Source organism: Suricata suricatta, chromosome X, assembly GCF_006229205.1.
Source record: "Suricata suricatta isolate VVHF042 chromosome X, meerkat_22Aug2017_6uvM2_HiC, whole genome shotgun sequence".
NCBI classification, from domain to species: domain Eukaryota; kingdom Metazoa; phylum Chordata; class Mammalia; order Carnivora; family Herpestidae; genus Suricata; species Suricata suricatta.
The window spans coordinates 9542279-9565926 of NC_043717.1; the positions used below are offsets into that span (position 1 = coordinate 9542279).

The 23648-nt window shown below is 47.9% G+C and overlaps 1 protein-coding gene across 1 annotated transcript in view; it reads right to left on the reverse strand.

Moving 5' to 3' along the window:
• The window catches only part of GPM6B (glycoprotein M6B), a 31032-nt gene extending 21752 nt beyond the window's left edge, over positions 1 to 9280 (reverse strand). Inside the window, exons 1-2 of the mRNA XM_029931012.1 lie at positions 8953 to 9280; positions 586 to 705 (exon numbers count right to left, since the gene is read on the reverse strand). Of these exons, the coding sequence (XP_029786872.1) occupies positions 586 to 705; positions 8953 to 9013 (181 nt within the window). The 5' untranslated portion in view covers positions 9014 to 9280. The remainder of the gene's footprint in view (positions 1 to 585; positions 706 to 8952) is intronic.
• Between the last annotated feature and the right edge of the window lie 14368 nt (positions 9281 to 23648).

Below are 23648 nucleotides of genomic sequence, written 5' to 3' on the forward strand. Positions count from 1 at the left end.
GAGAGCAAGGAAACAGGAAACCAGACCCAACAGACCTACCTGATGGGATCGAGCACACAGTTGTCCGATCCTCGAGTCATGGGCTTGGATTTTTCCTTGTCCTAGACAATGACTGATGTTCAGACAGAGCGCTGCAAAGAATTGGGGCCAGGAGGCCATTTGGGGACACTCATGGCACACTTGAGGCCAAGGCTCCTGGAGTGTCCTGGCCCTGTTTTTGGTACCATGGAGGACACACCTGCCACACACCTCCCACCGCCCCGCCCGTTATTGGTTCAGACATTGGAAATCTCGGAGTTAACCCAAAGGTTCATGTCATTGCACACTGCTCCCTTTGAGAAGAGGAGGTGAGGGCAAGGAAAGGGGGAAGGAGGGAGAAGAAAGAGGCAAAAGATGGGGTGGAATGGAGAGGAGAGAAAAACAAAAGATGATTACAAAAATTTTAAAGGGCCATTTCCACCCACGCCCCTGTGGACAAATTAACGCATCAAACAAAACATGAAATATCACCACACTGAAAGAGCCATCACAAATATTAAAGATAACAGTTGACTTGCTATGAATTCACCCCGAGGCTGTATTTACCTGGACTGCTCAAGGGGCTAGCCCTGTCCCCCAGGGTTGGCACGGGATGGTACTGGTGGTTCTTTGAGCCTGGGTACATCCAGTGGTACCTGCCAATTTCCATTCCAGCTCTGCTGCTCACTGCCAATTTCAGGTGGCAAAGAATCAGTGTCTCTATCTCCGGCAAAGATTCTATATCAGCATTTATTCTTTTACCACAGAGTTAAAGGAAAAGGGGAATGTAAAAAATACGCAACTGAAATGCAACCTTTCCGTACTGTCTTATCAACTAGGCAGGATGAATCGAGAATGTTGGCATCTCCTCCGTTCTTGAAGTTTACAAAAATCTGCAAAATTGCCTTTTTCCTTCCTATCGCCATCGCCACCCCCAACCCGCACCCCAACCCTTAGAATGCTCACTTTGGGGTGACACTACTCATGGTGAAAATCTGCCTTCTCACAAGAATGCTATTCTGTTTATTTCACTTTTGAACCAACAGAACGCCATCATCTGCCACCTTAACTGTACCTGCCCAGGCCAACGTAAATGCGGGCTCACCCTCCATTATGGCACCCAGCTCCAGCCTTGAAAATCTGCCAGAGCCCCACCACCACCACCCTGTGATAAACCTTTGATAAAACTCCTGTCCTTTCATGGACATCTGCCATATTCTCTGTCAGTTTATCTTAAGCTCTGTCCTTCAGAGCCTAGAATGTTCTGGATTAAATCCTGTTCCAAATACCTCCCCATGTTTTACAGAGAAAGGCTGCTGGTCTTGGGCTCCAACCATCATTTACTCATGCACATGGTGACAAGTGGCCTCCTGGGGACTCAGGTCTCTATGTGATAACAGGACTCCATATCCCACTTCTTAAGGGACTGGAGAGAGAGGGATCTACCAATGTGCCTGACAGAGTAGCTGCTGCTAACTATCAGGTGAATCACAATCCTGAAATCCCTAACAGTTCATAAGGTCGAGTTGGGCCAGTTTCTGTCTGAAAACCCCATGAAACCTCCCAAGGGGTTACGCCCCGTGGGGTGCCCCAGATAATTAAGGATAAAAAATGATTCTGATATTAATGTGGGCAATTATTCCATCAGAAGACCAGGTTATGATGCTCCATTTGGCACCTGTGAGCGCTGAGGGTAAGGCTGGCGGACACAGCCACGTGAGGAGGCAACAAACCAAATGACAGACCGGGTACACTCAAGACGTCAGAAAGCCTGGACGAGACCCTGGCTGCACCCGGCATGACCTCGGAAAACTCTCGAGGTTCTTTGCAAGTGGGAAGTGGAGGCTTTTCTGGGTGACGTTTTAAAGAAAGCTTTTGTGGGAGCGCCTGGGTGCCTCAGTCAGTTGAGTGGCTGACTTCAGCTCAGATCATGATCTCCTGGTTCGTAAGTTCAAGCCCCACATCGGGCTCTCTGTTGTCAGCACAGAGCCCACTTCGGATCCTCTGTCTCCCTCTCTCTCTGTCCATCCCCTGCTTATACTCTCTCTCTCTCAATAATAAACATCAAAAAAATTTTAAAGAAAATTAGCTTCAAGGTAAAGCAAAAATGCCTTTGAAAAGACATTTAAAGACATTTTAGGAGCAAAAAGGTGCTAGGGCAAGATCAGAAGGACACGGTGAAACTATGTGCTGCTGTTTTTGTTGTCAATAACGGTGAGGGCAGCTCCCATGGGCAGGTTCTCATGATGCGCCAGTCATTGTACAAAGCGCGCTGCACCTGTGACTTCAATAATCCAAGGTCTGACATGTGCCACAGCCATCCTATGAAATCGGTACTCTTATTACTCTATCTCTACAAATGAAGAAACCAAGGGCAAGGAGCGGGGAAGTCACATGCCCGCGAGCAGACAGCCAAGGGCGGAGGAGCCTGACTATGACCCTGTGTCATCGGACGCGAAAGGGCACATCTGTGAAACCGCCAGATTATCCTGCTGCTGCGGCCTCTGCATTTGCTACACGTTTCTACTCTTGCCAACACGCTGGTTAGCTCAACACGAGGTTTTCTGAGGTCTGTGTGGAGGTGAGCCATGCTTCTGGGCCTCCTCAAGAGACGTCGAAGGTCCCAAGCTCCTGATATACTTTCAGGGCTCTCGAAAGGGCTTAATTCTCCGCTTTCCCTGGGCTTAGAGTTTTGCTTTATTGCTCAGGACAGTCTCTCTCAAACGTGGGTTGTGCTACATTCTCCAAGAGCAAAGAAACCCAGTGGGGTTGGTGGAAAGAATCCAAAGCAGGTTAAGGGTCTGTGAGCCCTTCACGTTGACCTCAAGCAAGAGGGTCCTAAGTAGTTTGATCACTTTGACCTGAAACTGTTTCGTCCTCCTCTAAAAGAAAGTTCTCTCTCCATGCCCAACACTACAGTAGGCGCCCACAAATGAATGCGTGTTTGGCTGAAGGCGAGGGAGCACCCTGGGGCCCTGTGGACCAAGAAATGGTCCTCCGGGTCCCCCACCACACTGACCTCACCTCACCCAAGCCAGGCCATGTGATTCCCTGAATCTCTGCACAGGACACATCCGTCCTCTGGACATTCAGGCAATCAGGCACAGGCTGCTAGGCAAGGGCGATAAGACACCATGGAGCGCCCAAAGTTGACGTGTTTCCTGAGCAAAACATGGCAGCCATGCCAGACATGCTGAATTCAGCATAAAAATAGTAGCGCTCCAACAGATGTGGAGACGGGATCAGCAAGCAGATGGCTCTCTTTCAATACTTTTGGGAAGTTCTTTCTGCAACAGTCAATCTTCAGATACGAAAGAAAAGACAATCATGTTGCTTTTGCGTGTTTGAGCCCAACTTAAAGGCATTTAAAATAAAACTAGTTCTGAAATTTCAAAGAGCACATATGCATTTTTTGCTTAAATGGACAGTGTCCAAGTCTTGGAAGGTGGTCACAGGATTGCAAGGAAAAGCCTCTGCTTGAATGGTCTATTACAACACTTGTCCACGCAGGGCAAGGGGCAAGAGATAGGGAAATGGAGCGACACAGCCAGGGAGACCCTGGCTTATGCCCAACAAGGGGGAGTGGGGGAGGGGAGCCTGCAAAAGTTCCCCTTAGAGAGCAGAAGATCGAGATGGGTAGCAGATGACTCTAGATTGTTGAAGAAATACAGGAAAGACTGTGACATCGGAGACACAACGTATAGTTGGGGCTGAAGGGAGCGGTTGGGGTTGATGGCGATGGTCACAACTGTGGGTGGCTGTCACCAAAGGTGGGTATGAAACAAACAATGGGGAACTGAGGAAAGGAAAACAAAACAAAGCCTTGTGCATTTTTTTCACCTACTTCGATAATGTGATTGATTTATGCGACAAGGCTGAATAACTGAACTGTAGACTGGTATCCTTTTAAGCATCTACAAAATTATCACTGGAGGCAACTAAGTGACAAAGACGGAGCTTCCTAGACAGACCACTGTCACTAGACAAGGTCTTTGAAAGCTGTATCTATCATCCTTCATTTTTAGGTATTATTTAAAACATTCAAGGAAAGCTGTAACAATACTAAAAAAATACAGCACAGGTCAGCAAATGGTTGCCACCTGTTTTTGTAAAGAAAGTTTTATTGGAATAGCCACATTTATTGGTTTACTGTCCATGGCTGTTTCATGCCACTGTGGTAGATTTGAGGAGCTACAAGAGAGACTGTGTGGCCCTTTATAGCTAGTAAGGCTTGAGTGCGGCAAGAAGTTAATGCAATTAATAAGATCAGCCTCCAGAATAGGAAAGGACTTTATTTTCTCTTTTTACATGGTTGTTGGGGTGTTTTTGTTTTTGTTTTGTTTTTTTAAAGAAACGTCACTGGGCCAGCTAAGGATGAAAATTCTCCTCTCTGGTACTGCTGTCTGCTATTTAATGTGCCACCGATTGTAAAATTACGGTGAAAACCAAGATCCTAGGACACATGATGGTCCCTAAGATGAGTTAGCATCCTTCTTTCTACTCTGATGACGTGAGCTGGGAAGACAGAAGAAGAATGATGTTTCAAAGGAGGATATTATTAAGTGAATAAATCACCACATGAATGAACCACCAGGTCCATTTGTTTAGCAGAGACTGGAGCCTCCCTTTCTTAAAAGCCGGTGTGTGTCACCTTCTTCCTCTGTCCCGCAGCCACCCCTCTTCCTGGCCAACCACATCACGGGGATGTACGTTTGGTTCTCGTCACCAGTCCCGGTGAGGGGACATTTTCTTTGTGGGGACGCTCGCTGGCTCCTTCCCATGTTCTGAGGTACATCAAGGCTAACAAGGCACGTTATTAAGCTTATTTACTCTCAATCGACTTGTAGTTTCAAGTAACAGGAAAAGGCAATTCGTAACATTACAACCTGAATGCAAGACTTCCCCTCAATTTCAAGGAAGGCAAATCTGGAATTTCCAGAAGTGGGTCAGAATTCTTTTGTCTAATGAAACAGCAAGCCAAGTCTTAAAAAATATGCTGATGGAAACAATAATATGAAAGTAGGAGATGCACTAAATGGCTCACTGAGATCGTCTCCATCCTTAAATGGTCTAAAAAAAAATCAAGTAAAAGCAAGCTGTATCATACCTACCACAGAGGTCCGGTACCATCTGGCCGGTACGCTTCTCTCTACAGCCTATTCCCCAGACACCCTCTCTTCAAATGTGCTCCTTGGCAGATTCTTAAAGGGAAAAACTGCATCTAAAACTTTCTCTGTATTGTATTCATAGAATCAAGTTAGAAAATGTCAAGGAAAATCTCAAACTCTTATCATTTAGAGATCACCAGGAAGGGCATAGCACGTTAAATGTGTTCTTCGGGAACTTTAGCTCACACATACTTTATAAGAGTGCTGTTCTTCCTGAACAAAAAGGAAGAGGGCCCAAAGGGTACCCATTTAAATTAAAACAACAAAAGCAAACCTAGACACGTAAGACATTCTATCTGTGTGATCAAAAAATTTTAATGGTGGCATTTGTTTTCTAAACAAGTCAACAATGTGAAGTCGTTTCTCACTTTGCTTACGTCCTAAAATTTATTTCTAATTACGCATTATTTTCTGATTCACTGCATTTTTTTCTTCCTATGTGGTCTGAGGCGTGGAACTCTCAGAACTATTTCAGCCGTGATTCCCGGGCACTTAAGTAGCCCAGCCATAATTGTTTCAGTAGACTCCAGTTTCCTACATGTAATAAAACAATTTGCAGCACAGATTCCCCATCCCCCCCCTGCACAATATGGCAATTGATTCAATTGTTTTTATACCCCTTAATGAGTGGTCCCAGCAATTCCAGATGCATTGGTCTTCACAAATGAATTGATATCAAGTAATACTCCACAGAGATAAATAGAAACGTAGCTCTCCGTGTCTTCATTATTGAGGCCCATGATCTAGTTCCTCTGATTCTATCTTATTCATTTCTTCCACTTACTCCCTTTCACTTGACTGTTTACTCAAGTTTCATACTCCAATTTATTTCAATGCTTCCGATGTAAAAATGGTTATTTGTAATAACCTGGCATTTCTTATGTCCACGTGACAAGACCAGCTTGCCTTCCTTAAAAATTTCTGGAGATCACTGAATATCTCTTGGGAAATTTTGACCTCCCCATAGTGTTCTGTGGCAAAAGCGAGGAGGTGGTTTCAAAAACACATATGCTTTTTTTTTTTTTTTAAGAATTTAGATTATTTTTGTTTAAAACAGGAACAAGGTCATTCTGATTTCAAGACAGCTCCCTTTGTCCTGCCAAAGGAAGTGAAGCCAACTAAAAAAGTTGAGGTCAATTTACAAAGCTAAGTTTAATTTGTATTTTTAATAATAATCCAAATGATTCTTTAAGGCTAGAATGCCCAAGCTAGTGGGTACCAGCCAGTGGGCAATAACACCCCAAGTTAAGAGGCAGAGATGGTCCTTAGCACTAACTCCCGAAAACAAACGGGAAAGAGGGAACGGAGGAGGGAAAAACAGGCATCCATGAAAAACTCTGTGGGGAGTGACAAATGCATAGGATTAAATTTCATAAATTAAATCCCTTGCTGTGAGGCTTAAATGAAAAGCACACACACAAAAAACAGATCTACCAGCTCCAGAATTATATAACGCATTCTCCAATTATCTCAGAATTTTAAATGTACATTTCAAGGAAGTCAAGGTTTATCTTATAAATTTCAAATTAAATCTGAAGGAATACTAGAGTGACAAGCGGGCAGAAACATTGCTGTCACTTCATGGCTGTGTGTGTGTGTGCGCACTTAGAATGACAACGGGTGAGCAAGCTGGAAATGACAAAGGTGACACTTGCGTGGGTTGTGACTTGGGTGCAGCTGGCATATGAACTTATTCGTCTAAACGAAGATTAATAGATAAGCCATCCTGCAAATCAGCATTTATGGCGGGTCACAGAGCGATCAGGACCCCTGTGAGTGCAGGGCAAACACACGCCCTGGCCCGTATTCTTACTCCAGCCCGTACTATCTGTGTGACAAGCCCTTGTGTTCGCTTGGCATTTGCGAACTACGTCAACAGCCAGTGTCTGTCAATTTTGGCAATTTTTAGAGTTGCTCCAGGAATTCTCTTTCACTTCTAATTGTGTCTCTAAAACCACAGCTAACTAACGAGTTTTCACATACAGTCAATAGATGGAGCGCAGCCTGTAGGTTTGATATTAAATAGTATGTAATCGATGTGATCAACTGATGTAGAGTAATAGCAGTCCGTTAAGACTAAATGAGGAGGAGACACACAGTAAGGATCTTCTATTGGGCGTACGCCCCTCACTTGCTTTTGGAGAGAAAAAAGAAAGGTATGTTTCTGCGGAGACCATGACGGTTTTACTAATGGCTTATCCATGGTTAATTTGGTTTCTTAATATGGCAAACACAGTAGTAGTAAAAAGTGCACTAAACAAAGCCATCTATTTTAGGAAAACATTTCTATAAACTCTGAGAGGCTTCTTCACAACAACGCTATTACATTATCATGCCCCCTGAACTTCATCTCCACTCATCACAGACATGAATCTTTACTTTTATCTCCGTTCCTCAGCTTCATAAATACTCCCAAGAGCTTCTCTGATTGCGGTTTGATCGTCCTATAAATTAAAAATATATACAAGAAAAGGCATGGTGTTCGTTTTGGCAGTGAGGGGAGGTAGGTTTCATGCAGGGATTGAATTAAACTACCAATTTTAAAATCAAAATGCTACGTGTACCTAATGGCACTGAATGCCATGCTTAAAAATGGTTACAATGGCAAATTTCAGGTCTATTTTATCATACTTCGAAATTTAATTAAAAAAAAAAGGAATGGCTCTGATTAGGATACAATGTTATTCAAGTCCCATGTACAGAAGAAATCCCTTATAAAAACAGGCAGCCTGTACACACGCCTGCTTTTAGGCATGAAATTGCCATGTTTGTAGGCATGAAATGGTTGGCGATCAGCAATTTCGGACAGTTCAACCCACACATTCATAAGTAAGACAGAGTTGTGCTCTCGCCCTGGAAAATCACTACTGCTCAGTGAGTGTCTGTCGACCCCAGGGCCACGGGAAAATAACCTGAGCGTAAAGGCTTGGGACAGGAGAGCCACCGCAGGTGGAGAACGGGCTGAGGGAGACAGGTGAATGCATCTCACCGCAATGTAATTTAATGGTGGCTGAGCTGGTCCTATGGGGCATCCCACTTGACATCGGTTTTCATCTAGCAAAAGACACATTAATTTTAGCTTCTGTTTTCTGCCATTTTCTTACCGCAACACACTTGTTTCTCTCGAAAAGCCATTCCCTGTGTCAACCTGGTGATAGGATTCCCCTTAAGGGACAGGACCTTTCCCAGTTTCCCTCCTTCAAATCTCCCAGTCCTAAGGCGCAGAGGACCCTGCACCCCTGTCCATCAGCACTAGGCGACAGAGCTGACGTCTCCTCTTGGAAGCTCCAACTGTAAAGGGTTATTACGTGTCACAGTCAAGGCCTGATACAGGGAAAGAGCAATCATATTCAGTAAGAACATCAGAAAATGTCCAAAATCACTACGGCATCAGCGGAACCAAAGCACATTTAGGACGTGTGCCCCTCCGGTTCCTCCTGGGCATTAGCAAACAATGCATTTCATGTCCCCACACTATCATGATCCAGCTACCCAGGGTGACAAACTGCGGACATCCTTCTGGGAAATCCCATATTGGGTAGGAAGATCCGGAACATGAAGGGGCTGAAGAAAAGGCTGCTCTATTCACTTAACATCAGCCTACAGGAAAAAGAAAAGAAGAAGAAAAAAAAACCCACCCGAAAGCAAGACCATGCCACGGGGATTGTTTCAGAACTAGTTTACAAGAGACACAAAACCGGGCTACCCCTTTTAAAGCACCCCCAGTGAAAAGCTTGAAATAGGCTATTGTCAGAGCGCTGGGTACCTTTTCTCTCTTGGCTTTGTTCAGTACTTTCCTCGGCTGCAGTTTCCATGGCTGGCTTCATACCATCCACCAAAAATGCTTTTTCCCGCTCCCCCGACACGCACTTTTCCCCTCCTCTTCCTTTTCTCTTGGACTCCCCTCCGTCTCTTATTTACACCGCGTGATTGAGAGGTTCTGTTCTTCTCTACAGTAGATTACAGTCCCTTGCAAGATGCAAAAGACTCGTCAGCGGCAGTTTCCCTCTGCCTACTGGTCCAAAGCGACAGCTGCCAAGGAGCAGGCAGCCACACGTCAGCGAGGATCCCAGTTATAACGCGGCCATCCAGCGCCCGCGTCCCACTGCGGCTCCCGGGGGTGGGGGGGTGAGGGGGGGAGAGCCGCACCCCCCAGCTGCCGGCTCCCGCCTGCTACTGGCCAACTGCGCTGGCTGAATGCTAATCAGCTCTCCCAAGGAAGAACAGATTTGTGACATCAGAGGACGGGATGCGGAGGACAAGGGGGAAAGAGAAAGAGAGCGAGCGAGCACAAGCCCCCTCCCACCACGTGACTCAGCTGCTCCGGACATGTGCTCTCTTGGGAGAACACAGGCTTTCCCCTGCAAAGTCCTTCCTGGGGGCTGGACCCCTTTATGGGGCATCACATTTTGAGTGAAGTTCATTTACCCAGACCCTGGCAGAATACAGTCAGAGGACTAGCCCACAGCCTCTATTTTATTTGCTTTCTTTACTATTTGCCTTTCACACAATCTCTAGCTAGCTAGCCAAATTTAAAAAATATATAGGATATTCATATATAATACAATCCCATATTATATATATATATCATAGCACATATATGGAAGACAGAAAAATATGTAAGAGGGAAGAAAACCCAAAACGTTGATTGGACCACAGCTGTATGCAATTTGGCATTAGAATTCGAATCCATTCCCTGTCTATAACTCACACGAGAGGCAGTAAGAGAAACTTTAGCTCAAGCCCAATTCATAAAAAGCTTTCCCTCCATATTTCAAAGCCTCACATGATGCAAGTGTATCTAGCTGACATTTTGGTGGCCGCTTGGAATGAAAATGGAAATACTATGCTTTTTCTTACTGGGCGTGATTATTTCAATTTTAGTTATATGGGCTGCCAAAGCAAGCACAGGACGTGATTATTTCTACATAGAGCATCATTCATTAGAACCCATCCCTCAGAGTCAAAAGGGTGTCTTCAAGAGCATTCTAAATGTTCGGCATAATGGCTATTATTGTACCAATAATGACTGCCTCCCCATTTCACAAGCCGCCAAGCATCCCCAGATACTCGGGGACCACAGTTCTCAGCCCATCCAAGCATATAAAAGCCTTCAGCGTGGTCACGAGCCATATGCTTCCAAGCATCGCTAGTTTCTGTACCATGATTTAAGCATTTGATTGACCCACTTACCTTCACCGTCTCTATTAAAGATATTTATAGAAACCCAAGTCAACTATAGTGATGAATAGCAAAAACCGCAGGGTGAAGGGTTCCCTGACCAAGAAGAGTGTTGGGTTGAGCACTCACGTTAGAAGTAAACTCAAAGACAGGTTAGAGGCCACGGTCTCCTAAAAAAAAAAAAATCTCTTCCCAGGTTTGATGCTTTGTTGCTCAACACTTAAGAAAAAAAATGTGTGAGATCCTGAATCAAAATCCTCCCACAACCTGATCTTTCAATGCCTGAGTTTTAGATAATCCCCAAAGCCTTCTAGATTCAATACCCTTGGCCCCCAGTGAGCCAGAAAAGATTGTGAAAACCCGTTTAGCCTGTTCCAACATTTCAATTTTACTTCTCATTTTTCATGTTAACCAGCCTCCTAGAGGTCCACACCTGCAATCAACAATGCCTTTAAATTAGGGCCCCAGACAATTTTTATTGTCTCATGGTGAGAGAATCGAGAAGCATGGCAGCCTACAATTTCAGACCTTCAAAAAGAGATTCATTTGCGATGTAACTGCCTCCACGGGACAGCCTGACGCTATGTCCAAACAGGGCAGTCTAGAATATTTTTGCAAAGACTACTTCTGGGCACTCAGATCAAATGATGGCAGATGTCACTTTGTGACAGCCCTGTCCTCCCTCAGCAGTTTGAGAACTCAAACCAAAACAAAATTCAATTCAGCACCAAAGGGGGCGATCAGGACTAGCTCTGTTACTGGTCTTATTTAAAAAATATCCAGCAAAACCATTCAATTAGAGAGCTAGCAGAACAGAACATTTTCTTGGCTATTACTTAAGAATATTATTTTTAGGGGCACCTGGGTGGCTCAGTCGGTTGAGCATCTCACTTCGGCTCAGGTCATGATCTCATGGTTCGTGGGTTCGAGCCCTGCATCAGGCTCTGCACTGACAGCTCAGAGCTTGGAGCCTGCTTCTGATCCTGTGTCTCCCTCTCTCTCTGCCCCTCCTCTGCTTGCATGCACTCTTTCTCTCTCTCAAAAATAAACATTTAATAAAAAGTATTATTTTCAAATGTTGTTAAAGTGGGAAGGCAGAAATATGGAAGACGCCCCACATTAAATACAAAAGACTTTTTAAATTTAAGTACAACTCTGATTCTGTGTCATAGTCCTAGAAAACAAAACCACTGGACAAAAGAGTCACAAATTCTCCAGCTGACACCTTGATCTACTTTCACCCTCAAAAGCTAGACGCAAATGAGAATTTCACCTTTTCTGCCTTATTCACAACTTCACCACTTCCTTTTCATTAGGCTGAGTACATAGGACGATTCTACAAGTTACCTTTGTCACTTTATATGAAGACTCAAAATCTCACGGATGTCTGTGAAAATCCATTTGAGTTGGAAAATGCGGGTTAAAAAAATATTAACAGCAAAAAAAGAAGAATATACATTTATAACATTTCTGAGACACAAACCATTTTTGGCCACAACAATTGGATTATGTAGAATGAGTAGGCTGGGAAATGTCTCATAAAACTGAAAATACTTCTTTGAGCCCCGTGAGTTAAGTCGGTCTGACTGGAGGCAGGAACGAACACTTCTAAAAGCCAAAATAAAAATAACAATCAGTGACATGAAATGGATGGGTGAGACCAAACCATGTATCACTGCTCATGTGGATAAAGAAGAACAGTAGCTCCTCATGGTTCAGTATTTGCCAGTCTCCTGCAGAGCTCCGGCCGGTTGGGTGAACACGCACGGGATCACCTTCCACGTGCTAGGCTCTATGCGAAGCACAGACTCCACAAGAGATGGTGCTGGTCTCCAGGTAACCCACAGACTAAGGGGCCACTGAACCTTCCTCCCTGGGCAATCCCAGTGGCGGCAAGCACCCCAGGATCACAACACGGAAGATGAGAAGGCATGAAAGAGAATCTGGGAAAAGCTCCTGGGAGTTGAGCTGCTACTGCCCTTTGGTTGGGGACTTCCAGGTAGAGAAGGGCAGGGTAGAGATGGAAAAGGGAAGGAGAATGGGAAAGGGCAGGGTGGGAGAGGGCAGGGAAGGGTACAGAAGGGGAAGGTAGAAGAGGGAGGAGAGGGCATCCCAGGAAAAACTGGAAAGCACACAAGAAGGAAAATGGGATGGTCAACGTGGCCAGGAGCTGATTTTTCTGACTGAGGGTCCAGAGCGCAGGGTGCGTGTGTTGCAGGTGGTTGAGGGGTGGGAGGGAGAGGAAGCGAGGTGGCTGGGGATCAAGGAGGCCAAACAGAACCCCTAGCTAATCCTGGAAGCAGCGGGTGGGGAGCGAAGGCTTGAGAGCAGATGTCATCCGTGCTTTACAAAGGTCACGGGGTGGGTGATGGAAAGGACAGAGTGAGGCTGGCAAACTAATTAGGATCTCCCAAAATAGTCCGAGCAAGAGATCGTGAGGGTCCAAACTATGGCCTGGGGAGGAAGGGGGGCCCTGAGGATGTCTCACTGGATACTTAATGCCTGGGGATAGGAAAGGAGAAAGATGCCAAGGGGATGTGGAGCCTCCAGCTTGGATGAGCGAAGAGATGGTTGTGGGATGAACCAAAATGGGAACCCAAAGAGGAGGAGGAAGACGTGGGGCGGAGGAGACGAGCACGTGTGGTTTGGGTTGTGCAGGCACACCCTGCGGGCGCTGTCCAAAAACATGGCTCCAAAGGAGAGGGGCTGACTAGAGACTGCCGTCTGGGAGTCTCTGGTGTAGGGGGGGCCTTGGGAGTACAAGGCCATAGCTCTGCTCAAATGCCACCTTCTTGAGGACTGTCCCTTTCTTGTGATAGTAGCCTTGACGTGCCCAGTCACCTTAAAAACTGGGTTAAATCTTCATGACCCAGCACCGAACCACCCAGGCATTTCCTTGCAGACTGTCTCCCCAAGACCCCCTATGCACTGCAGCTGTCTCCTGTTTTGTTCTCTGCTGTACTGTCTGGTCCTAGGATGGTCCCCGGCACGCAGGAGGCCCTTGGCCTGTAAATGAATGGTGAACAAGTGGCCAGATGTAACGGAGGACAGAGACAGGCCGTACTCTGAGATCAGAATTTAAGGGACACAATCTCTTAAAAATAAAGAGACAGGGAAAACTTTAACTTTAAAGGGAGGGTAAAAGAGGCTAAGGAGGAAAAATCAGAAAAGCAGGGGAATGAGGCCAAATGACGCAGAACGTTAGCGTCAGGGTCAAACAGAAAGTATCCTTTACTACCAAGTAGTCACTGGAACGTCCTCGGGAAGAGGTCTGGTTGAAGGATGATGCGGGGGCAAGACGCCTTGGACTTCTCCGCCATCGTTACTCTCAGAATAGGACATCCCCGGGGTCCAGGCAAGACGTGCACCTCATACCGAGGGCTTCACGCCTCTGCCTCAGGCCAAATTCCAACTTGTCAAGATAATTTTGATTTTTCATCTCTGATCCGTTCCATTAATATCTTCCCAGGTTTATTTTGTTGCTAACGACTCTGGCTGCCAGTTCCGCCACGTGCGTGTACGTGTGGGGCTGCCCACACCAGCAAGCAACTCTCTGACACCAATAGGATGTCTTACAATTCAACTCATTTCTGACACTATCTACTCAGGCCATAGCATCAAGTCCCACAGGTCAAGGGCTCAGGTCTGCGAGACTGCTGCCCCCGGCAAATTCTGATGCCAATTCCAAGTCCGGGTTGTCACCTGTGCTTCTGACTGACCAGCTATAGATCAGAGGTTCCAACGACCTCCTTTCCTTCTTGGGTTCAACCAATTTCCTAGACCAGCTTATTGAATGCAGAACAACATTTTACCTATTAGATTATAGGTTTATTGTCAACGATATTAAAGGATATGAATCAACAGCTAGATGAAAATATGCACAGGACAACGCATGGGGAAAGGTATGCAGCTTCTGAGCCCCCGTCCAGCCCATCTCCAAGTGCTCACCAACCCAGAAGCTCTCTGAACTCAGGCCTTCTGGGTTTTTATGGAGGCTTGGTTACACAGGTGCAATGATTTCATCACTGGCCAGAGGTGGAGATGGGGTGTGGTGGTAGGGACGAGGCTGGAATTGTAAGTTCTAACCCTCTCCTCACTTGGCTGGCTTCACCGGTGACCAGCCCCCTAGTCTTAGTATCCAAAAGTCACCTCATTCACATAAAAAGAGGTGCCTTTATAGCTCTCCAATATAGGAAATTCCAAGGGTTTTGGAAGCTCTGTGCCAGAAATGAAGACCAAATTTATATGTCTTCTAATAAATCACAAACTCGGTCTCCAGCGAAGTTTGCCTTACGCGTCTCATATGCCCGTGATCCAAATAATTGACGGAAGAGTTGACTGTCACAAGACCACGGTGAGAGAATCTTGTACAGGCCACTAGGGACATCATCCTGGTCACCTGACTGGCTTGTGCTTTCATTCACTTCTTCATTCATTCAACCAAGGTTCATTAAGCACCTACTGCATGCCAGACATCAAGTCTGTTCCGTGACACATGGCCGTGACTATTCAGTCAACTGGGAACTCATCAAGACTGGAATGAATGCACGAGAATGCGCAATAATCCACTTACATGTCCTTCTCCTAGTCGCAAGGCTATCAAGAGTGTCAAACGCCTACTCCTTCCACTTTGCTGAAACTCTGTTACAGGTTTCTTGTCTTCAGAATGACTCCTCGCTGGGGAGTCATTCCATCACCAAGAGGGAGGTTTCCATATTTATTCCAACTATGAATTCCTCTGAAATCTTTACATTTCAACCCACAGTTTTTCCCCTTGAAGTCCAGCCTCTCAGTACCCAAGGCAGAGCCTCCTGCCTTTCCTTTCCATTTACCTTTTTCCATTCTTGTCACTGACTGGTTTCTTTATAGACCATCCTTCTCCTGGTGATGGATGCTCCCTCCATCTATCCTTTCTAATGAGCCAGCATGCCCTCCTGATTCCAAGCTCCTTCTTCTTACTAAGACTACACTTGTGGAAGACATCCTGACCACCTCCAGCCAACGTCCCGAGACCTATTCTTTCCACGCAGTTTCCGGGGCCTAGAAGGCCTTCACATGCCCAGGCATAATCCTTGCTGGGTCCTGCAAAGGAGACCGGTCCCTGGAGTGGCAACCCCAGAACCAAAGACTGCCTCACTTCACATTCTCGTGTGCTTATGTGAGTTTTTTTTAAATTTTTATGTTTTTTAATTTATTTTTGAGAGACAGCATGAGCAGGGGAGGGTCAGAGAGAGAGGGAGATACAGAGTCTGAATCAGGCTCCAGGCTCTGGGGTAGCTGTCAGCACAGAACCCGATGCAGGGCTTGAACTCACGAACTGTGAGATCATGACCTGAGCCAAAGCCGGACGCTTAACCGACTGAGCCACCCAGGCGCCCCTTGCATGAGTTTTACATAAGCTGTGTTTTTAAAAAAATTTTCATTCAGTGACTCCTATTTTTCCAGTATTCTCCAGCATAAAATGAAAGATGTGATCCCAAACAGGCTCCATGCTCAGCACAGAGCCCAACAAAGGACTCACACAACTGTGAGATCATGACCTGAGCCAAAATCAAGAGTCGGACACTTAACCGACTGAACCACCCAGGCACCCTAAGATACTTTTTACATAAAGAAGGAGTAATATTCAAAATTATACTTCTGTGCTGTGTTCAAAATGTAGCATAAATTAAACACCACGATGACTAGAAATGGACAGCCAGAAATTTAGGATACGATTGAATTTTTTCCATAATTGGACCTTCCCAAAGCTTTATCAATTTGGCAAAGCTCCTGCCTCCCTTTACCGGAATGAAATTTCTCATCTCACATCCAGTGTGGGTGTTTAATGCCTTTTGATTTCCTATTCTTATTCTCTTGGCTGATTTCCTCAATCCCTTTCCTTTACAGGACGTGACACCCCAGAAAGCTAAGAGCTACAATGACAAATCAGATTGGATGACTCATACCAAAAACTCTTACAAAGCTCCGCAAGAATAGGGAGGGGGTTCCCAGGTGGGCCACTGCCACAAACCCGCTGACTCCGGCCCCTATGGGCCCAATCCCGTCAGCTGTATAAGGACCTGCAATGTCCTCCATAGCAGGGATCGGGGAGTCTGGCAAGTGCTACTGGAGGGCTGATGAACCTCACTCTTCTGGCTCAAGTTCCAGCAAACACCATTTTGTAAAGGTGAGCACGAGAGGAGCGGGCTGAGGCTTTACGTGACTGGGACAGGTGTGGCATGAGGGCTAGGACACAGGGGGTTTGGGGGAGAGGTCAGCGCTAGGAGGGTGTGGACCACATCTGTCTGCCCTGAAGTCAAGGGCAGTGCTCTTTCTTACACCAGGGGTGCTGAAGGTCAGCCTCAGGGCCATCTAGGGCTGGGTAATTACTTGCTTGGTCGGGGGTAGCTGCCCAATGTACCACAGGTCAGTAGGCAGCATCCCTGGTCTCTATGCCAGATGCCACTAAGCTCCACTCCGATTCTGCCAACCACAGATGCCTCTAGATGCTGCCAAGTATCTCCTAGAGGGCAAAGTCACCCCCGCTTGAGAGCCACTGCTTTAAATCTATCTTTTCTTCCCTACGCTTCCTTGGGCTATTGTGACATCCAGTAGGCCAGGGGCTTTCTACCAGACCCACGTGGGAACTCTGAAAACACCTGTGCCCCCCACAGACCCTGATCTGACAGTCAGAGGTGTGGTGGGCACCAGAGCTTTAAAATCGCCCCACGGGACATGCAGCCAACTGTTGTAGGTCATGGGGACACACTCAATGTGTGCCCCAGTGGTGGTGACCAATCGGAGCCATTTTGGGAAAATTCTACAGAAGGCAGTCTGAGGGATGGCTAGGATGTGGTCAGGGCGGCCAGGAGGGACCAGGGAACAGGTGAGGCAGAAATGAGAGAGTGGGCATCACAGCGAAGGAGGGGCGGATCAGGGTTGACCCTGAGACTTTGACCCCTCAAAGAACGGTAAGTGCGGAAGGGAATGCATGGGGAGGTCAGGATCTGTATCCATTTCCTACGGCTGTCATGACGCAGTGCCTCAATGTGGGGGGGGGGTTGACAACGAAAATTGTGCTCTCACGGGCCCGGGGGGCTGGAAGACCAGAATCAGAGAGTCAGTAGGGTCATGCTCTCTCTGAAGGTGCTAAGGGAGGAGCCTTCCTCAACTCTTCTCGCCGCTGGTGGTTCTTGGCAATCCTTGGTCTGTAGACACGTCCTTCAGACCTCTGCCTGCGTCGTCATACAGCCTTCTCCACGTGCGCTGTGTCTCTTCTTGTAAGGACGCCAGTCAGACTGGACTAGGGCCCACCCTCATGGAGTACGGCCTCATTTTAACATGATTCCATCTACAAAGACCCTATTTCCAAATCGCAGAATACTCACAGGTACCACAAGTTAGGGCTTCCTTTTTTGGGGGGGAGGGACATAACTGTGAGATGGTCCAGAGGAGAGAGCCTATAGGGGCCTACCAACATGGGGCATGGGGGGGGGGCAGTCTGGTGGAAGCACTACTCTCAAAGGGCCCAGAGGAGGTTGGAGGAGATCCCAGGCAGGGCACTGTCGCCAAGAAGGAGGGGAGTTCCTGAAGGAAGAGGTGGTCCCAGACTCAGCAAAGGCCGCTACGGAAAATTCCAATTTCCTTACCAGTGTCGACACGAAGATTAGAATGGAAACCAGTTTATAGAGGGTTCTGGAGGTCTGGGATGCAGACAGGAGAAGCAAGGGCAGCCTACTCCCTAAGGAAGTTTGATCATGACAGGAAGGCGAGAGAAAAGTGCAGGCAGGTTAAGGGGGACCGCAGTAAGGAAGCGAGTCCCAAAGTGTTTGGTGCTGAAAAGACAGCAGCGGGGACATTGCAGGTGTCCCTGGAGGCGGATCACTGAAGACTGGCGATCCCAGGAAAGGCAGGGTAGCTGGGGGGGGGGGCGGGGGGGAGGACGGAACACTTCCCCTCCGGAGTGGGAGTCAGGGAGCAGGGAATGGAGGGAAGAGAAAAAGATCATCCAAGATTGAAGGAATTCCATCTTCGAAGAGGCAGCAGGGACAGGGAGGTTCAAAGGGACTGGGCGGGGGCACCCAGGGTAGGGATCCGTCCATTAAACCTCCAACTCTCGATTTTAGCTCAGGTCATGATCTCATGGTTTGGGAGTTCGAGGCCTATGTAGGGCTCTGCTCTGACAGCACAGAACCTGGCTGGGATTCTGTCTCCCTCCCTCTCTGTCCCTCCCCCAGTCGCTCACTCTCTTGCTCTTAAAATAAATAACCTAAAAAAAAAAAAAAGGAACCGTCCAGAATAGTGAAGGGTACATTTTTCACTGGATTTGGTCCATGTCATAGCCCTAAGAGGTATGTATCAACAGCCCCATTTCAGGGGAGGCGTAATGGAAGGTAAGACCGTCTTGATCTTAGACAGTTTGCCCAAAGTCCAGATTGCTCGGGGCTGCAGCAGGGCTGAGTCGTCAGGGCATCCGAGGCCCCGGGGACTGGGGGGAGCCGAGCATGGAGGCAGAGTGAGAGAAATAGGAGGTGTCCTGTGAGTCTCATCACATCGCAGGCAGGCGGACCCCCCGCGAGATGGAGCCCCGCCTAAAGGCCAAGTGGCACCAAGGACCAGATGACAGGTGGCTTTGATTAAAAAAGCAGAGTTGCCCCTTTCTCCTGGGGACACAGGATGCACCTCGAGTGCACCGATCACGTGCTTCCCGAATCCCCTCCCCGGCGGAGCTCAGCGCCCTCGCCAAGTGACGCCTCACCAATGAGCGCTCCCTGCCACAGTGCCCAGTTAGCTCCCCTGCTGCCCGTGCCAGCCAGCACGGGCAAGGGCAGGTCTCCCCGACCCCAGCGAGCCGGGGGGGGGGGGCTGCAGTTGCTGGGATCCACTGGGACAGCTCCGCCTCGGTTGCCCAAAAACCATGGGGGGTAGGGGCTTACCCAGAGAGTGGTGGCTCCACCTCCAAGATGGGAAAAAGCAGGGTGCTCTGCGGAGGATCTTCCTTACACCATCTGCCGAAACCCCAACCCATACCACCCTCCGGCTCCTCTTCCCTTCCTGAAAGGCACAGCCCCAAAGCCCCCCTCCTTCGGAGGGCCTCCCGGGTTTACCTGCTCTCATTGTGCACAGGAGACACCCCGCCTCTGCCTGCCTCCCACGAAGCTGGGAGACCATGACCTGTGCTGACCCGGACGGACCCCACTCTCTTTGTGTTGGACCCCACGGGATGCTGGCCTCCTCCTCTTCCGCCCGTTTCGCTGCAGGAAGCCAGCCGTTTTCAAATTGAAGGTTAACTCACAAGACGCGTGGGCTGTGAAAATTCTCACCACCCAAATTGCCAAGTTATGGGACGAGCGTGGCAGGGTGGGAACAAAGATGACATGACCCTTTTCGACCCTGAGAAGTCCAGGTGCAGAGTCCCTATCTCCTTCCCCCAAATGCAGTCGGGTAGACGAATGGGTTTCTGTCTGGATAAAGGTGCTTTATTTATCAGGCAGTCGCACCCCCCACCCCATGGACCTCTCGGGGAACTGGCCCCCCCAAGCCCAGCCTCAACGGCGCTCACTTCACACTGCTCTGAGCAGAAAGCATCACCAGCCCCAAGAGCCAGTTCCATTTTCCCATTCCTTGTCCATGCCCTTCCGTAGCTCTCACCAGGCCGTCACGCAACACCATAAGGGCCAGCTACTAGGGACACACGACTGGTTCCCTTCAAGACCTGTCTCCATCTACCACGGGGCAAGAGCTGGCTAGAGGTGGAGCGCAGTAGCTGGACTCTGCATGGTGTCCGGAGGGCCCACTGCATCCTGACGCGATGTGACGGCAGCTCGGGAGGTGCGGAGAGAGGCCAGGACTCAGGAGCTGAGGGGCTCCAGCTACTAGGTAAATGTGCACGTTGACGATTTTGTCGAAGAAAGTAAAACTGTGTCTCTAGGTCCTGATGGTGTATGGCAGGACCCCCGAAGGCCAGAGATAATCACTGTGAAGCCAGAGAGATGCTGAGAGCAGACTGAGAAACGAACCTGCTTCCTTTTGCTATTTAAATATTTAATTTGTGAACATAACATAAAGAACAGCTTGTTAGAAAAAAGCGAATCCCCCCCGCTCCGTGAACATTTTACAGATCAATGTTATTCAAACTCTTCTGCATCTTCAACACTGCCTCTTCAGCCAGCCCTCCCTGTGTGTCCCTGCTAAAAGGACCATTTGGAGTCACCTGCCAGTCTCCCAGGGCCCGTTGTCTTGGCTAACTTCTGCGCGGACACCCAGCGCTTCCCAACACTCTGCGGAGGCCACTGAGAAACGCACAACAGGCCGCTCACAGAACACATAACTTTACACGAGTCAGGCCATCCTAGTTTCTCCTAAAATTCTAAGCTAATTATTTCTACAGCAGGGGCATGACGCATTGCTAAAACCAATCAAAAAAAATTTTTTTTTTAAAGCTCACCGGATCAGTGAGTGCCATCTTCCACACTGACCTCACAAGCCATTTGGTCAAACCCGTCCCGTAAGATGGTGTCGTGATGTCGGCAACATGCCGGTGCTCTGTAACACGTGTTCACTCTACGTTCTGAAGCAACAAACGACTTGAGGTCATTTAATCATACACTCAAGTGGAATCAGAAGGGGCTCATGGGACTTCAAAGTGGGCTCCAAATGATGGGTGTCAATTCAGAGAGGACGGTACCAAGTACTATGCCGCTGGGCTTGCGCTCTGTGCATGCCATGGAGTTGGCAACGTCACCCAGCCCTGGGAGGGCAAGCCCTTTACCTCCATTTTACCACCGAAGCATTTCATGAAGTCAGTGGAGTTCACCTAGAAGTTCTTCATAGAAGTTACAATAAGAAGAATTTTGTTCAGTTCTTCCCTGATTTTCTGGTCCAGCTTAAAATAAATGTCACATATGTGCCAGATCCTAAAGCAGGAGGGAAATGTTAAAACTGTCTAGCCCTTCTCTCTTTTTCTAGTCTGTAATTGGGAAAGACAGGACTCAAGATCCAGGTCTCTCTCTCTCTCTCTCTCTTTTTTTTTTTTTTAGTTTTTAACGTCTGTTTTATTTATTTTTGAGAGATAGAGACAGAGCACAAGTGCAGGAGGGGCAGAGAGAGAGAGAGAGGGAGGGAGACACAGAATTGGAAGCAGGCTCCAGGCTCTGAGCCATCAGCAGAGAGCCTGACACGGGGCTTGAACTCACAGACTGTGAGTTCATGACCTGATCCGAAGTCAGATGCCCAACCGACTGAGCCACCCAGGTGCCCCAAGATCCAGGTCTCTTGACTCACAGCCAAACATGCTCTTGTTTTCACCTGATGCACAGCTATCAAAGCAAATACTCTGTTAGGATAAGGCCTAGATGCCTGTTCTGCAATGCACACCTTAGACAGAGATAATTCTTCCTGAAATACACATTACATCTTCGCACAAACACATTCATGTATTCTACAAAATACCTTTTAAAAGCAAAATCGTATTGGGCAAAGACACCCTAACAGAAAAGGCGACATAAATCTCTGGAAATCAATGCCTGTTAACATCAATTTATCTTTTTAATGAAAAGCCACTGATAAACCATGCCGTTGGATTAAGTGAGCTAATGCATGCCACGGGCTTTGCACAAGAGCTGAGGACACTCAATAAAAAGGAGCTGTTATGATTAATAGGCAAGACCAGAGTGGGGTTTAAAACGCTTTTCTTCCCCCGCTCCATGAAGGTGATAAAGCTCCAGGGTGCAGCTTGTCACGCAGCCCCGCCACAGGATAATGGATGGCTAAGGGTCACCTGCTCCACTCGCTCTCAAAAGAGAACCCAGGATTGTGGGAAATTCCCGGCTCCCAAACCGAGATCTCACTCTTTCCTGCCCACTCAGGGAAGGAGAGCCAAGCGCAAGGCGCGGACAGCAGTGTATGGTAAGAATAGAGGCGCGCATTCATCACAGTCAAAAGGAAATCCACTCACACCTCCACGCTCTGTTACTGGCGACAAACGGGAACCTCTCACCAAGAACCCTACCGTGCTAGTGTGATACGTTCCACGGCTAAGAATGGCTTTTTTTTTTTTTGAAATGCCTGTGTCTGAGGGTTGGCTGAGAAAGGGTGGACTCAACACAGCACTCTGACCCTCATCTGGGTGTAGAAAATGGACACATGTTTATTTCTAACTGGCCACCCTGATCATTAGCTTGCTGAGAACGTCCAGAATCCTACGGGAGGGATTTGCTGCGTAACCTTGTCTGCTCCTCACAGAACAGCTTCATGGCTGTAAGTCACATTCGCATAGAAGAGTTGATCAGTCAGTGTATTAACGAGGTGGGATATTGACTCCTTTTGAAAAAGTCACTTGATTATTTTGCACTAATGGCTGCTCATTTCTTTTGCTAATCTTCGAATGAAAGGAGATCTGCATTTCCAGCCTACTAGTCCCAGGCTTGTCTTAATGCATTCGGCGGCGTCAAGACAAAGTATTTCACAGTTCAAACTCTTATCATGAAGAGTGGTTGTTTTTATTACTGCGAATCGCGAGCAGTCAATTCTCAGATTTGCTCCCCTCCGTCTCAGGCTACCCCAAGGGTTCTCAGTCCGAAACCTCTGGCTAACATCTCAACTTTCGGACTTCTCAGCCCAAACATCTGCATTTCCTTCGCTTTGCCCTCCTCTTCCTCGGAGAAAGTCCAGATCTCTTATTATTTCTTCATCGAAGCCATGCTAGGGCTTACAGCCGGACGCACGCAGAAGGCAACGAAAACCAATTCCTTCCTTTCTAAATACTTGTGATTTACCGCCAGCAACACCGAAAACCAGTTCTAAACTTTTTAACTCTTCACAGCTCATTTGTTCACTTGGCACACATTTATCAGTCTCCAGCCCTGGAGCAAGGGTTGTGCGGGCAACACACACAATCCACGTGCGAGCAGGTGCAGGGATTTGGGGAGCAGAGGGACACACTCCCTCGCTCGCGATTAGCGAATCCTGACGTACCCACTGGTGTCACGGCACCATCCCAGCGGCTGCAATCCCCCGGCATCTCCCTCACCAGAACGGACGGTCCACGACAGGCTCCACATCCGCTTCGTTCCCGAGTGCAGGCGCGGCAACTGCAGATGCCTGGGGTGTTGCCGACCAGCCAGCACTGGAACCCACACGACCCTCCACGGGAAGACGGGAGGAATGGAGGGGGGGTGCGGATGGGTATGGGGTAGGGAAGAAGCAAAGCTGAACTCGCGGGTGAGTGGCAAGGAAGCCTTCCGAGAGGGAGGCTGGATACCAGACACCCCCGGGATCGACATCTGAGGGATACGGAGC